Source organism: Nothobranchius furzeri, chromosome 4 (genome assembly GCF_043380555.1).
Source record: "Nothobranchius furzeri strain GRZ-AD chromosome 4, NfurGRZ-RIMD1, whole genome shotgun sequence".
NCBI classification, from domain to species: domain Eukaryota; kingdom Metazoa; phylum Chordata; class Actinopteri; order Cyprinodontiformes; family Nothobranchiidae; genus Nothobranchius; species Nothobranchius furzeri.
The window spans coordinates 61,735,262-61,751,852 of record NC_091744.1 but is presented as its reverse complement, the minus strand read 5'-3'; the positions used below and the strand labels follow the sequence as shown (position 1 = coordinate 61,751,852).

At 41.2% G+C, this 16,591-nt stretch overlaps 1 protein-coding gene across 5 annotated transcripts in view; it reads left to right on the top strand.

Annotated features, from left to right (window-relative positions):
- plxnb2b (plexin b2b) overlaps positions 1-15,569 on the top strand; it is a 160,076-nt gene extending 144,507 nt beyond the window's left edge. For all 5 annotated transcript variants that reach the window (XM_054732887.2, XM_054732888.2, XM_054732886.2 and 2 more), the window contains 12 exons: positions 2,284-2,350; positions 3,916-4,062; positions 5,051-5,207; positions 6,851-6,951; positions 9,166-9,250; positions 9,560-9,711; positions 9,919-10,076; positions 13,381-13,528; positions 13,669-13,733; positions 14,010-14,085; positions 14,656-14,730; positions 15,233-15,569. In XM_054732887.2, coding sequence (XP_054588862.1) covers positions 2,284-2,350; positions 3,916-4,062; positions 5,051-5,207; positions 6,851-6,951; positions 9,166-9,250; positions 9,560-9,711; positions 9,919-10,076; positions 13,381-13,528; positions 13,669-13,733; positions 14,010-14,085; positions 14,656-14,730; positions 15,233-15,337 — 1,336 coding nt within the window. In that variant the 3' untranslated portion in view covers positions 15,338-15,569. The remainder of the gene's footprint in view (positions 1-2,283; positions 2,351-3,915; positions 4,063-5,050; positions 5,208-6,850; positions 6,952-9,165; positions 9,251-9,559; positions 9,712-9,918; positions 10,077-13,380; positions 13,529-13,668; positions 13,734-14,009; positions 14,086-14,655; positions 14,731-15,232) is intronic.
- Positions 15,570-16,591: the final 1,022 nt, after the last annotated feature.

Sequence of the window (16,591 nt, the reverse complement as noted above, 5' to 3'; positions counted from 1 at the left end):
TAAAGTTATTCTAAAAGTTTAAAGTTTCTAAATTGACCAGAAACTTTGTTTTTACCACAGATTGTTAAATGTCCTCCTTCTGAAGCTCTATAATGAATCCCCCATTTTTAAACTCTGGCACTGATCGTCTCAGCCAGTCGAGGCGGACTGGGAATCGCTTCAACGTGCAGCGGACTGTTTCATTCTGTTGCCATGTTTCCTGTTGAATCTTGCATCGACCACTGTGGTCCACTGTGAAAAACCAGGCTGCTGCACAATCTATTCCAGTCCTCCTCCTTCTGTTTGCCCTTCTGTTTTATTTTTATTTTTTCATTGAATTCCACAACGATCTGCTGGATAATTCAGCCTTTTCTTTTCATGTCTTATGCTATTCCTTCTTTTCAGTTAAATGAATACAAGTTTGAGCATTTATGGCCTTAGTTAAAACCACATTTTAACGTTCTAATAAGAAAATAGTTATACATAACAAATAAAAATAAAATCACATTACATTTTTCTATATTCTGACATTTTTCAAGATGTTTTTTTGCAAATCCATCAATCTTTATAAGTATAACAGCCTGAAACTAACAAAGCAATAGTTGTACAGAACAAAGCTGAAAGTGGCGGCACTCTGAGCATGACCTCTTTTTTTGTTGTGCTGTAATGATCGTGTCACTGTCACATCCTTTGCTGACTGCTGCCTCACCTCCCTCAGCTCAGCCCATTTATTTGGACAGTACATTCACTCATCACTCCTGAGACTGGGTCGTGTGATCTGAGCTATCTGCTGTGCTGAGGCAGGCTGTGACTAGCTGTAATGCAGGCTCACATCTTAATTATTCCCCAGTAGAGAAGCTCATTATGTTGATCAGGTCTTTGTGCAAACACAGGCCCAGTTAAACTGGAGACATCTAATTAGGAGAGCAATGAGTTAATAACAGGTGTCACACCAGTCCATCAAGTGGCCGCTGACAGGAGATTTGGATGAAAATGTCTTGATGAAGAACTGTTGTGCTGCAGAGCTGTTGCAACAATTTCAAACACAAGTAACACAAACTTTAAGACATGAAGTGAAAAATGTTTACCCTTATACATTATACTTGTGTTTTTCTCAATAGGGCAACTTCTGTCCCTGACCTTTTGAGTAATCAAGGTCATTGTTAATCTAAAGATATTGTTTTAATCCTCATTGAGTACATTTGTGCCAAAGTCCCTGTTATTGATGAGGTGAGAATCCCAGTCATCGTATCCACAGGGGTTTGAACCCTATTGGATTCACTGAGGAGCCGTTTTTGACCTTTTTAATGATCTGTCATTCTAGGTTTAACATGCAGGCTGAGCATGAAAAAAAGTCACCTACACCTATCTTCTGCTTTAGCTTCAGATAGAGAACAGTTGTGTGAAACTGGGATTTGAAAAGCCTGACAGATCTACGTCACACTGTCACTTAACATTGATGGAGTCACCCATCTTGACTCACAACAGGGAAGGCTGCTGTTGGTTTAGTGTCCAGGAAACAGCAGAGAATGTCTCGACTAGTAGAAGCTAATTGTTAGCATTAGCAACTTCACCGCACAGCAAAACTCCTCCAGGCTTGAGTTGTTTGTGGAGATAAAACATAAACCTTGCAAGTCAGTGGTAGAGTTGTTTTGCTGTTATCTAATCTGAGGCAAGATGTCAAAATATCAGGAAATAAGACTAAATCCTGCCGTCTGAAGCTTCTTTCTCCTCCAGCTGAATTCTCTGTGCTAAAACAGGTGCACCAGAGCATTTTTTCCCCATAAACTTACAAGGCATTCATTCCTACTTGTGACCACTGCAAATGTATTAAAAATATGAGTGAAGGATCTCTTTAAGGTTAATTATGTTCCTGATAGCATTATTTCACCTTCATACATTGACATTTCAGTTACTGATTCTTTCATTTGCAGTTTTCTTTTGTTTGTGGTTTCTTGCTAATGAGGAGGACTAAAAAAATGAAAGTTTGTTAGATAATGTCACACTGCCATAGAAAAACCACTGGAGTTAGATTATCTACCCTTGTTATGAAAACACGCTTCTCTCTGACGCCGCCGATGATGATTATAACCATGGAGAAGCAAGTGTTCTACTTATTCTGGGATTAATTCAGATTAAATACAGACATTTTGATAGTTCAGCTTCCATTTCTTGAGTGCCTTGTTTAACTGTCCAGAGTGCCATATCTGCAAATATTCTTTCATTAGGATTCTTCACTATCACTGAAATCATATAATTTATTACACATTTTATATTAAAAGCTGCTCATCTCATGTCTTTCAGATCTGAGACGGTTGTGGAAAGGATGCTGTGTAACTGGATGTCCATCTGCCTTTACCAGTTCTTGAAGGTAACACGAGTTTTAGTATTTCTAAACTTAACCGTATCTGTCTGAAAACTGCAGTGATGGAGATCAGGCACAAAAACAAAAAACTGTACAAAAATCTTAAAAGTCCAAACTGGTTTTTGTGTAAGAAAACAACTGCCTAAACTTTTAACAGCTGATCGTTTCACTGTTATTGCTTGGCTCTTTAATTATATTGAGGTACGGGGACTCTAGCAGAACGAATGCAAACATAAATGAGCAGTACCTGTGGGAGGAGATGAAGACCACTTACCGGTAACAGTTTTTCCAAAGATCTGTTCAAATATGATGCAGTGACATTAAAGGCATCTAAGACATAAAGTGATTATTTTCATGGAAACACATTATCAGACTATGATTTAAATTCGGGATGCACAATATATCTGCATCAATAGCTGTATCGGCCAGTATTGTCATTTTTTACCTTATCAGCATCGGTCCGATAAGTAAAACTGGGCCGATAACAACCGATGATTTTTCAATCTTGTCTCTGTGTATCTGTTTCAGAGGGTGAAGGGGTGATGATGTGGAATTGTTTAGTCATGTGACAGGGATGGTAATCATCTTAGAAGCGTAAATGTGTCGTGTGTGCGTGTCACTTTGCCTGCCTGGTCAACCACTTGGTAAAGCATATTTAAAGTCCCTACAACTTGCTGAATCATCTAAAGAACCTAACAAGAAAAAAATAGTGAAACAGAATTATTTAAAAAAAATAGGGAGTTGTTTGAATAAAATGCACAAAATTGTTAGCCTGGCCAGCCAAACTCGCTCTGTTTAATTCTGCACAGAGACTGAGTCTGGTAACTCTCCTATTCAAATAATCCCACCCTCCGTGAATGCCAACCGAACCAATCATCGCTGAGCAGCGTACGCCACACCCCGCAACTCTCAGTTTCCCGTAAACAACGAATATGGCGTCTGAAAGGGAGTTCGCCGCGGCTCTTTCCTCTGTTCTGAATGACTTGGACATGTCTTTAAAACCTCAACAAGAAGAAGCGCTAAAGGCCTTTCAGTCTCTGTGCAGAATTAAACAGTGCGAGTCTGGCTGGCCAAGCTATAAAATTGTTATATTGCTTTATCATAATCTTAATATTACATTATGTTGTTACTATTATTGATTTACCTGAAACTAAAGCCCTTATTGCCCCAAAAAATGCAAAAGTGGAATGTTTTCATAGCTTTTTTTCTTGGTGAGGAAGTTAAAGGGATATAATGACACGCACGCACGCACGGGCACACACACACACGCACGCATGCACACACACACACATATTCATAGTCTAGTTCTTGAGAAACAAACTTTATTGTTCAGTGACAAAAGTAATGGGCTTTAAATAATCTGCTTAAAGACCCGTTTGGCGCTACAAAAAAAAGTTGCTCCTGCATTTCTGGATTGTTTCTCTTCAGTGCACCCAGAGAAGATGTGAGATTATTTATCCTTTCAGCTGTTTATCAGAACAATTAGCTTCCTGGCAACATCAGAGATGAGTTTTAAATTGCTTTGTGTCTGTGTGTGTTTTCCTGCGTGCTTGTGTGTTCGTGCTCTGTAGGACTCCGCAGGCGAGCCCTTGTACAAACTGTTTCGAGCCATCAAGCACCAGATTGAAAAGGGGCCCGTAGACGTGAGAGTGAAGAAAGCCAAGTACACCCTGAACGACACCGGCCTGTTGGGTGATGATGTGGAGTACTCCATCCTGGTGAGATGGACACACAGCGAACACACCAGAAACTCCCTGTTTAACTGTTGTCTGGTGGATGAGCAACAGGAACGTGCACATGTATTCTCTATGTTGTTACCATGGTAACCACACACACGGGGGGGGGGGGGACCTTGAGGCAACTGCCTGCGTTTGTGTGACATTCATTTTCAAGTGTCAGTGTTTTCAACTCAAAAACAACTCAGGCGACACGTTCCAATATAGCAGCGAGACGCAGGGCCCAGGTGAACGCACGACAAGTCGGGGCGAGAATAAAGAAAAAGTCACCTCTACAACCGCCCCTCGACCTCACCGCCTTCATGCGCCCCACATCCGTTTGGGCACCTTTCAGGAGAAAGTGTGCGCCTTTCATTTTGGTGCTGTGTTTCAATAATGGAAGCTAATCTGAACACAGCTGTTTTCTATTAAAGTCAGCACAAACAAAAAGACCCATGGGTAATGGCGTTGTCGAGGACAATTATCAAATTAGGCTGAATTACATGTCTCCTGTAGTGATGGATCGCCTTCTGTGATTAAATTACACAGAGGAGGAAAAAAATACATAACAAGCCGAGTTTCACGAGCGAACAGTGTGTGCTGGTGGCTTTATTCACAGTGTGAGCTCCATATTTACTTCCAAAGTGGATGAGCTCATGAGGCTCCTGTTGGGATGAGATTTTTTTACTCTTTAGTGGTCAGTTAAATGTTACACAGCTGGCTGAGTGTGGGAGGTGAGGCGGGTCAGAGTTTCCTCCTGCTGAACCTTGGTCATTAGCTCGCCAAGGTGACAGGTCTCATGTCAGGTGTCAGTGCAGCATATGTGTGCATTTGCCCAGTTGCCATAACAACAGCATCCCAACAGAGCTCAGCATGCACTGATGGCTGCCTGCTCTAGACAGGTGAAGATGTTTTTGCATGGTTTATGTTGAACACCTATTCTTTCTCCACAGAGCACCAATTTGTTGTTATCTGTTCCTTTGCTTGCCAGACCCTGCAGGTGCTGGTTCAGGGCGAGGGTCCAGATGTGACTCCTGTCAAGGTGCTGAACTGTGACACCATCTCACAGGTGAAGGAGAAGATCATCGAGCAAGTGTACAGAAACGTACCGTACTCCCAGAGGCCCAAGGTGGACAGTGTCACCCTGGGTGAGTAAAGAGGGGAGAGGAGGAGGACTCAACAAGAGGGAGGATGGAGGACATGTAGGATCAGAAATACCTGCATATAACAATGTTGTTACTACTTAAGTGTAGAATGATTTTCCCGTGTGTTTATCTTATTTTTATTTGAGTCTATTATAAACTCATTTACAATACACATGTAAACAGAAGTGAACATTGAGGATTTTTAACCAGATATAAAGTCAACAGAATGATGCAGCTGACAGAAAACAAGGTGAACATTCAATGTTGAATTTAATTAAAAGTAAAGATAAAAATGAGAAAACTTTGTTTAGCGATGTAAATAAAAAAATGTAAGTATTATAGTTGTTGGTGTTATTTATTCAATAAATTTTGAAAGTAAAAATGCTGGTTAGTTTTCTCACATATGTCATTTGCTGGTAATGAGTTCTAATATTATGGTTAAGTTATTGACAAACTATTCAACCACTACATCAAACTGACTTTAGAAAACACAAAATGGCTTCAACTATATTACACTGAACTAACATTGATTGTGTTGTAGCAGAAATGCATCCCTAACAAATATTCCGAGCACTAACGAATTCCATGAGATCCTGCAATATTGTATGAGATAGCCTTATTTTCGAGACTTGACCACAAAATGATGATGATCTTGGCTTTAAAGTCTGGTGACGTGTTTTCCCGCAAGTGAGGTTAGGCTGTGGAGAAGCTAACCGTTAGCATTAGCGACTCCACAACACAGCAAAACTCCTTTCAGGCTTGTGTTATTTGTGGAGATAAAACATCAACGTTCAAAAGCAAACAGTCTGTGGTAGAGGCGGGAAGTCCAAGTATCAGGAAATAATACTCTGAATCCTGTTGCATAAAACTCCGCTCTGATGTGCCTCACTTCTACTTCCTGAAACTGATGCGCTGGAGCTTTGTTTCCCTAGAGTACTACTCACAAGGCATTAATTCTTACCAGAGACCGCTGCAAACGAGTGAATCTTTTCTAAATTGTTGCTGTCTCTTTAACCTGTTTGTGTGAAACAAAATCAAAACATGAATTAATGTTTGAAAAAGTTATTCATTGTCAGCAACATGAAGAAATCCTTAATCTCCTAAGAAAGATTTGCTCTGTGCTGTAGTCATAAACCTCAGGGACTGACTTAAAAGACCAAAGCTCTACAGACTTTTTCTAACATCAAAGCTCTTTTTTATTCCCATCACGCCGAATATCTCATTTTCTTTACACGTTTTAGATGGAAGAGATTCATCTTTGTTCATAGTGAAAAAATACATTTAAAAACCCCTCTCCTTTATATTTGGTGGTACTTTCAAATGAATCACACAGTATGTCACATGTGGTGTTGGACTCAAGTCTGCAGTTACGCAGACAACGCTGGGGCACAAATCACAGCTTGGAGTAAAACTTAAATTATTCATGAAACAGGGATGTGTCACTTCTTCACTGTCTTTAAATCCCAGGAGAAGGCTGGTCACAATGCAGGATGAGTAGCTGAACTTGTTTAAAGTTACATTATTATAGGGAAACCTTGGCGTCTGTGACCCGTCGTGGTCTAATGTCTGGATAAACTAATAGCTCAGATATGGTGACGCTTTGCCAGCATCACGGTGAGGTCTTTGTTCTCTTCGTGCCTTTGCAGAGTGGCGCCCCGGCTCAACAGGGCAGATTTTATCAGACCTGGACTTGACCTCCCAGAAAGAAGGCCGGTGGAGGCGCATCAACACTCTAGCGCACTACAACGTGAGTACCGACAAGATGTGTTGTTGTAATTACACGAAAAAAGGAAATAAGGTAGGAATTTGATAAGGATGTGGAGGGGTGAATAGATAACTGTGGGTGTGTGGACGGGAATCGAGCCCCGTGTTTTCAGTCTGAGCTGCAAATCACTGTGATTTCCATGTAATCTGCCTACTGCCCATTTCCCTGTCTCCTTTGAATACATGATCCCTCATTGAGTTGTTATTGTTTTGTATTTATTCTCACAAAACTGTCAAATGCTTAAAGAGCAAGTCACCCCCTACAAGAAACTTACTTCACTCCCTCTTCATGTTTGAAAAATGCAACAAATGCGGTTGCCTAGCAGACCGAGAGGGCGGAGCCGCTAACAAATACACACACACACACACACACACACACACACACACACACACACACACACACACACACACACACAGGCTCACAACGGCATTGTGTCATCATAAGGACCAGTTTACATCATAGCATACCTCTTAGCCAATAGCGGTGGCAGATTTAAATTCTAATGCAGTGCAGAGTTTTTACCTGACAATGGCACAACACTGACAGTTTTAGGCAGAAATTTACAATTTTAACTAAAATGCACTAAAGTACAAAACTATTAACTACACGTGTCTGCAGCACGATTAGACACACATTTATATAGTTTATCAGAAAAAAAAGTTGATTTGGGGGTGACTTGCTCTTTAAATTCAGGATAATTCTCGCATTTAAAGACTTGAATAAAAAAAACCTTCTCGAGATGAAAACATATAAAATAATACATGTGAAAGCCATAAACGTAACTTCAACTTAACTTCAACTTTATTTTGTTTATGCAAAGGAATGATTATAGCAACATTTCTTTACAATACACTAATCTCTATGCACCAATCTTAGATAACTGTCCTGAGTGCATTAGTAGCCCCCTAAAAATTCCTATAAGTAAAATAAAACGTGTTTGTGGCAAGGACATCTCTTCTCTTTCTCCTGCTTACGACCCCACATAGCACTCAGTTGCAAATGTAATGTAAAAATTATGCAAGAGTGAATGTGACCCTACTCATGTATTCATGTATATATCCGCTCTGACTGTGTTTGGTATGCCTCGAAGATGGTAGCAGTGTGTGGCTTGTTCTGAAGGATAATCCTAAAAGTAGGTGCTATGGCACTCTGTTTAGGAGTTAGTTCAGATCCATCAATCAGTTTTGTACTTTCCTTGAACGTTCCTTCTGTTAAGCCTTAAAGGGGTATTCCACTAATTCTGAAGTGTGTTTTTATGTAAAAGTAATTCTATCTCACCAGCTGAATAAAGAAGTGACCCCACCAATCCAACTATTCACCCTCCTTTCTTCAGGCAGAAGCCTCAAAGTCCAGACTCAGCTCGTTTGCCGCGTATCTTTGTTCCCCTTCTGTCACGGGTGTATAAACGTTCATATCGTTGGATGTTTTCAGCGTAACGGTCTTCCATCTGCCATGACGTGTCTTCAGCAGGGAATGATGCTGGTGAATTTAAAGGAAGTGGCGTCCTGACAAATCATTTTCCACAAACAGTTAAGAAATGTCCGTCACCCTCTGAGGGCCTGTAGCTACTACTAGCTGTTAGCTTGTCAGTCTTGATGGATGTAAAGGCTTTTTCTGCTACCAGAAAGAGCAGCGGATATGTTTTTTTAACAGAAACACACATCAAAGTGGTTTAAAATCCCTTTGAACAATTATCACATATCAAGTAAAATTTAACAGAAAAAATATATATTTTTATTTACTCGACTTTCTCCCTTCCTTTTGCTACATCTTACTTTATACTTGTAATCTCCCAATGACAACTGAATGCCACTAAATCTTTGTGCCACAGTATTGATTCTTAGAAAATAAAGGTCACTCAACAATATCCCCTACTTGTCCTGCTCAAATCTTCCTTTTTCAAAGCAACTTGGCCTCTTTGATCCAATCTGTTATTGCCCCTCAGTTGTGCTTACACCACCAACTCACCGCCATAGATTCCTTGACTGGGTCAGGTTAGTGCATTTGTCAGAGCATCTGTAGGGTCAATAACGAAATGATACAATAGAAACTGGCCTGAGTAAAGACCTACTTAGTCTTATTGATTAGAAATTAGTTCTAAGGTGGTGCTGACCTGAGCTGCAGCACCTAAAAAATAAAAAATAAATTGGATTTCCATGTATTCTGCTTTAATTAGGGACTTTTTCTGCATTGCAGGTGCGGGACAATGCCACGTTAGTTTTGTCCCGAGTGGTTCACACGCAGCACAGCTACGACCAGAACCATGAAAATCACGAAGAGCGTACGTGTCTCTCAGCTCAAACACACACACGAGCCTTTGTTTTGTTTCTTCTGGGTGTTCCCTCTTTTATTAAATATGCTAATGCATGTTGTTTTATGTATTTTTACATTTTTAGATTCTAAATTGTACGCACGTTTGCTCTAATCCTTTTCAGATACATTGCAGAAGAGTGGAAAATGAATTCAGTTGACAAACATTCCTCCCATTTTTAGTCATGTAAATGTGTTTTGTAAGAATATGCATGAATAAATAAAAAGTAGAGTAAGAACCAGAAAGTTTAAAGAGTTTTTACCCTCCACTCCTCCACAGGAAACGCTCTGTTGGAAGACGATAAAGTGTTTCACTTAGTGAGGCCAGCAGATGAATTGGACGAGATCAAATCTAAACGAGGAAGTATAAAGGACAAGTCCATGACCAAAGCCATTACAGAAATCTACCTGACACGACTTCTTTCTGTAAAGGTATAGAGCACAAACTCCAAATTGTAGATTCAGTCACATGTTTGCATTTTTTAATTAATAATTTTAAGATTTTTTGCCTTTGGAATGAGCTTCAAACCAACATAAGCTGTATTTTTAAGCACACACAGCTTTAGCTCTGGGTTTTTTGGTGTTGTTGGCTGTTCCCTCTCTCTCGCCACCTTACCCTTACATTTTGGGCTTTTTCAGGGAACGCTACAGCAGTTTGTGGATGACTTTTTCCGCAGTGTGCTGTGCTCTGGGGCTGTGGTCCCAGCAGCAGTCAAATATTTCTTTGACTTTCTGGATGAGCAAGCACTGAAACACTGTGTGGATGAGGAGACCATCCATATCTGGAAGACTAATAGGTAAGAACTCATTCAGTTATTGTCAGACTAGATGCTTTACTAACACCCAGGACAATAAAAAGTTATACATCTTTACTTTGTTTTCAGGAGAAAAAAAAACTATCTGGGAAATCATTGGCTGTAACCTATTAATTTAGCTTCTGGGAACTATCGCCAGCTTTCTGATGCTTCAGATGCTGCCAGCACAAACCTGACAGATAACAGATATCAGTTTCTTTCTGCTCAAGGCACGAATGCAGAGAAACGTGGTCTTCGTCAGATGATAATATGCTGTTATGGGTGTTATTTCACTGGTTGCCTTTTTGTGTTTGAACCAGTTGAACTTTGGTTTATTTTCAGCTAACTGGGTGCTTTCACATCTGGGTCGGCATGGGCCCGCCCTGGTTAGGTTGTATTCACATCTGGGTAACGTGTGTTTTTCGTGCTTACCCGACCATTTTTTTCAGACCTCCTCCCCCTGTGGTCTGCTTTAGGCTGAGGTGACCCAGCACTCCCACTGTCAACTGATTGGTTGGCTGAAATTCACCCCTACCTTTAGGGGGAGCCTCCGATTGGTGGGTAGAATAAGCCAGCAGGGGCTTCCTGCTTGCGCAATTAATTATCATTCTGGATGCTGGGGAGTAAACATCTCCTCTCACGGTTGACACAACCTCTCTGAACCCAAACTTCAGTTTCTGAACACTAAATTTATCCAGATGTTGAATCCTATTTTTGTGCACTGCTCAGTATTAAAATAAAACACTTAGCTAAAGTTATCAAACAAACCAATACGCTGACATAGTATTAAAAAATAGGCAGGAATGAAAATATTTTTCAGTTGACATTAATGTTTTACAGCCCATAGTAAAGTGGCATTATGTAGTTTCCTGCCACTAGGGGGCAGTATATACACGTCAGGGTAGCTTTACGCCATATTGCCCTTACTGCCGCTAGTTTAAGGAATCATTACGGTAAATGTTGTTACCTGTAGAGCAGAAAGCATGCGACCTCGGTGTGACTCCTCAGACTTTGATGACTCCTCAGTTGTTCCATCGAGAGAAGGCAATGCCAGTGCTAGTTTTCTGGCGCTGTAGTTTCTGGATCTGCTCGAGGTCCTGCGCCTGCTTATGACATCATCACTCTACAGCAACACCACTTGGCCAAAAATATGTTGCTTCTCTTTTTCATTTCTGTTCTTTCACATAGGTTTTGGAAAGAGTTTTGTAGTTTTGTTATTAAATTCTTGTTTCTTACTACCTAAACGTTTTTGACAGTGGTAACGTAACTTCCGTAAGTCGTACGTCCAGCCAATCATTTAGTGTGAAATCATTGACAGGTGCAAGACCCCAAGCCGACAAGAAGGAAACATGGTGTCTAATACGGCGTTAGATCCACACTCTATGTATTTTAAACCCAATTTTTATGGTTTTATGTTACGAAGTCGCCAATATTTTTCAACAACCGGACATCATTTTTTTCCTTTTCAACAGTGATTCAAAGGATATTTCCAGAGATTAATGGTAAAAACTACACACTGTATCTTTAAGCATATGTTTTTCAGGAATTTAAATATGAATTTAAGTAAGATTTGGCAGCAGCACCGGGCTGCCCTCTGATGTTCCGGCTGACCATGATATCAGTGTTGTCCTACCTGGAGAAGCACTGGGGTCCTCCTGCCACGAGCTCTTTGAAAGATACTAAATGTTATTTTCAGAAGCCGTATCCCTTTTTGTTTACTTTTGCAAATCCAGAAGTGATTTTCTGTTGGGTCTGCAGGAATCTCCGCTTAGTCAACTACAAGTCATACATGCTAACCACGCATTTTTTGTACACAACCAATTAATTTTGTTTCTTAATGAAGGACACCAACAATCCACCACACTATCATTGAATGCTCCCTTAGTATCCTGGAAAAGTTCTGCTGGAGCTGGGAGCTGAGGATCTCCTGGGCTTTTCCCAGTGTTCCACACCTATCTGACACTTAGAACAAAGTGCCTCCAGACAGTAATCAGCTTAAGCTTCACTCACCCCCAAAATTTATATATATATATATACAGCTGTGTTCCTTCCAGATCATCTTACAAGAAAAATTCCCAAAGGTTTGGATTTGCTGAGCTGTTGTTGACGGTATGAGAGGACACACCAGTCAGGGTCCCTCTCTTAACCCAAAAGCACAGGGGAGCCCCCTGCACCATCCACCGGTGGAAGCCCTGTTGAAGTGCAGAGATGAGACCACAACCAGAAACTATAAAACAATCTTCCTGTCTGACCAAATAACTCTCCAAGAAAAAAAACCTATCCAAAAAAGAGCTGAAGACAAATATACAAATTCAGCTTACTTAGTTTGCATTTGCATTCTCCGTGCTTCCATGTGGTATTTGAGTGCATAAATTTGTGTCACGTCGGCTCAGGCTCAAGCATACAAGACGACGTGTTGCATGTAGATGCCGGTGATTGACGCAAGCCTGGCAAGAGAGCACCCACACAAGGATAGGAGATGAGCGATTTAATTACTTACTACACTCCACACCACATTCTGCATCCACCCGTTCTGCTTATCACATCAACTGAGGGGCCGTGTTTTAAATATGAATGTGTGTATGAAGCATAGCAACAAACAAACATGGAAATTACGTCCCATGCTAAATTAATTCTGTGATTATAGCAAAACAGCTATTTTTATGCTTCTATTGTGTTCTCACCACAGCCCTCCCAGAAGACATTACCAAACCAGTATGAATTCTACCCTGTGTGTGTTTTCGGTCCCAGATGGGGGGACGTTCACAGCAATCAGGGAGATAGTTTTTTTTTTCTCTTTTGGAAGCTGCAGTATTTTTGATGTTTTTGTGAATTTGTGAGCCGATATGAGGCTAGTGTTTTACTGTTCAGGAGGGAAATTAACACAGGAACTGGAGCGTTACATTATGTAGTCTGTTCTTTACATCGCTAGGCTGCTCAGGAACTTAAAGGGTCAAAGTTTTGGAGCATTTTTAATCTGGTCGTTAGCATAAATGACCATCATTCTCGCATCATCAAAGGTTTTTTGTTTTATTTTTAAACTTGAGTTTTTCTACAGATGTGCGTGATAAGAAAAACTAATAAAAATTGACGGTGAAAGCTCTTGTTTTGAATAAACTGACACCTAGAAGAGGCTTTTCTCTATGCCTGTTATTACCTCATAGTGCACTCAACTGCACCTCTGGCTAGTGCTGTTTCTCTTGTCTTAAGTGAATTTGCCGATGTAATGGCTCGATTTTCTTCACGTTTCAAAGCATGGATGGTGACGATAATTGTGATTTGTTGCCTCCCCTTCTTCACCGCACAGCCTGCCTCTGAGATTCTGGGTGAACATCCTCAAGAATCCTCACTTCATCTTCGATGTCCACGTGTCCGAAGTGGTGGACGCTTCGCTGTCCGTCATTGCCCAGACCTTCATGGATGCTTGCACCAAGAGCGAGCACAAACTCAGTCGGGTGAGCGGAGGCGGAGGGACGGGTGGAGGAGTGGGGTGAAAATGGAAGCCGGATAAAGAAGTGGACTGATTTAGAGATAAAATGTAAGAAGAGGACTGTCATGGGTCAGTTAACCAAAAATGTTTGAATCTTGTCTGCAGGACTCTCCAAGTAACAAATTACTCTATGCAAAGGAGATCTCCACCTACAAGAAGATGGTGGACGAGTAAGTTTTAAATCCTCCAGATTATTGTTTTTATTCCTCTAATAAGAGTTATGTAATGGGAATGTTTACCACCTTTTGTTTCCTGTGTGTGTGTGTGTGTGTGTGTGTGTGTGTGTGTGTGTGTGTGTGTGTGTGTGTGTGTGTGTGTGTGTGTGTGTGTGTGTGTGTGTGTGCGTGCGTGCGTGCGTGCGTGTGTGCGTGCGTGCGTGTGTGCGTGCGTGTGTGCGTGCGTGCGTGTGTGTGTGCGTGTGTGCGTGTGTGTGTGCGTGCGTACAGCTACTACAAGGGCGTCAGGCAGATGGTCCCCGTCAGTGATCAGGACATGAACACTCATTTGGCAGAAGTGTCACGGGTGAGGAACACAGCCATCTTTATCTTTCCGTATGGTTGGCCTTGCCGTTGTTGCTACGTTGTTTTCGGTTTTAGCTCGAACTGTTACGGCGACTCTAAACACTGTAAAACCGCTCTGACCAAATCATTTATGGACCCTGATCAAATATAGCAAACGTGTTTGTTTAGCTGTGCTGATTTCTAGCTGCAATGAGCAATAATAAGATATTTGGTCCTAAACTGGGAGTTTAATATAGTTATAAATCACAGAAAGAAGTTGTACCTTTTATTTTTGCTGCTGAGAATCCATAAACTAAGGGATCTGTAGTGCATCCTTCAGATGACTACTTCATGTCAGATTTTTACTGATTTGAAAACATGCTTTACAGCTTTCTGTTAGTTGAGCAAAATAAATGAATGTTGTAATCAAAAGGTAAACAATGACAATGATAAATATTTGGAAGGATTTGCTTTCTGTTTTGGTTTATTAACTCAGATCCATCAATGGGCTGCATTCAGGTGTGACTTTATTTTAGTTATTGATCCACTTTTTTAATGTCCCTAACTTTAAGCTGTTGTTTATGTTCCCCAGTCTCACACGGACAAACTTAACACACAAGTGGCCCTCCATCAGCTTTACCAGTATGCCAGCAAATACTACGACGGGGTGAGAGGCTGCTCTCTTTCCTTCCTGTCTCACCCAAAAGAGTCTATTCCACTGCATGCACTACTGCCCGCTATATTTCATTTTTCTCCCCCCTTCACCCTCGATATGCCAGAAAAGAGATTGTGTGAAATTTTAATTGAAAGCATTTCTGTGGGATGTGAATTGGAAAATTGCTCAGGGAATTGATTTTTGAAAAAGTCCATTGTGCGTTGCCACTTGAGGTCATGAAAAAGGGGGATAAACAAAACCTAATGAACAAGTTGGATAAACAAATGAGGCTGTCAGTCTCCCATGAGTGTTGCTCACAAACAATAACCGCTTACATGCCGTGACTGTAGATATCAACTAATGCCAGTCTTCCTCACCCTTAACCCCCCTTTTCCCATCATTACCCTTCCACTGTCCTTCATTCCTTTTCCCAACCCTCATCCTCCTCCTCTATTTCTGGTACTTCCAACTTCCCTGTCGATCATTCCAACTGTCTGTAACGTCTTCCTTTCAGATCATCGCCTCCCTGGATGAGGATCCGGCGGCCCAGAGTAAACAGCTGACCCTGAGGCTGCAGCAGATTGCAACTGCCCTGGAAAACAAAGTGACTGATCTCTAACCCACTGAGGCAAATGAGGGAAGAAGGAGGAATGGAGGGATTTCGCCAGTGACTACAGGGGCTTATTTCTTATTATCTGTGCATAAATAATGGAAATAAGAGATCTGAGAGGGGACTCATTTATGTGTGTACATCGTGCGGCTCGGCCCTGAAGCATCTTTCTGATCTGTGAGTGGCAGGGACTAATTAAACGCATGTGGGGAGCAAAAAATACAAAAATAAACGAGGGGAAGGAAAAAGACGGGTTCCTCCGTCATAGGTACGCCTTAAATCTCACTTGCCAAAATTTAAATGTCTGAGCCCTCTCTCATGCTTCACTGGGTGTTGCTCCCACAATGCAGTGTGGCGGACCTTTCTGGGAGAATTAAGCCCCCCTGTGGAGCACTGGTATAACAGATAATCAGATGTTGAATTTCTCTCTGTGTGGAAAAGAGTTATATTATATATTTTTTTTATTGTGCAGTCTTTATGCGGAAAGCTTTATAAGGAAAAAATATCTTTTTAACTGGATCACTTTGTGGTGCGAACAGTGTTTTTATTAGCCTGTGTGTGTGTGTCTGTGTGCGTATGTGTGTATTTGCGTGAACATGTGAAGAAAAAGCGTATGTTACTAGATTGAAGTGTGTGATGGGATGCTTTGTGGACTGTGTGGGAATGGGCGTGCACACACAGGATGCTTATTTTCAGGCGTGAGGGCGAAGGGACGCCTGCTTTTCTGTCATTTTGAATTCCCCAAACTCAGACGAACCCGGGAGCCTGCGCTCGCCATGAGCTTTACGTTGGAGAACAAAGGGCCCTCGCAGGGGACGCCGGTTAATCTAGCGATGTTCAGGCTCACGCGACTGACAGGTCGCCAGTGGTTTTAGAAACATTTCAGTTGAATTTTCTGCTTTTGACGCAGATTCGCTTCGAGCTTGATTGCCACTTGTGCTTGTGGAAATCAATAATAGCACAGTCTGTCTCCCTTTATTGTACAGTGCCATGAAACATTCCACTTAAAGCCGAAGCACAGAGGGACATTTCATTTTTGTATGAAACATTACAGTAAATCACTGATTTCTTTTTTCTAAACATTTTTCTTTGCAATAAAACTTTCTTTTCTTTGAAAAAGAAACCCTTTTTTCTTTCGTGGAGCCATGTTACTCATGTTAGCCCTGCAATAATAATAACAGTATCACACGAGAGCCACAGGAAACCGTTACATAATCTTTACAAAGTATTTATCGTAGCAATTCAGCAATATGTTCAACAAAA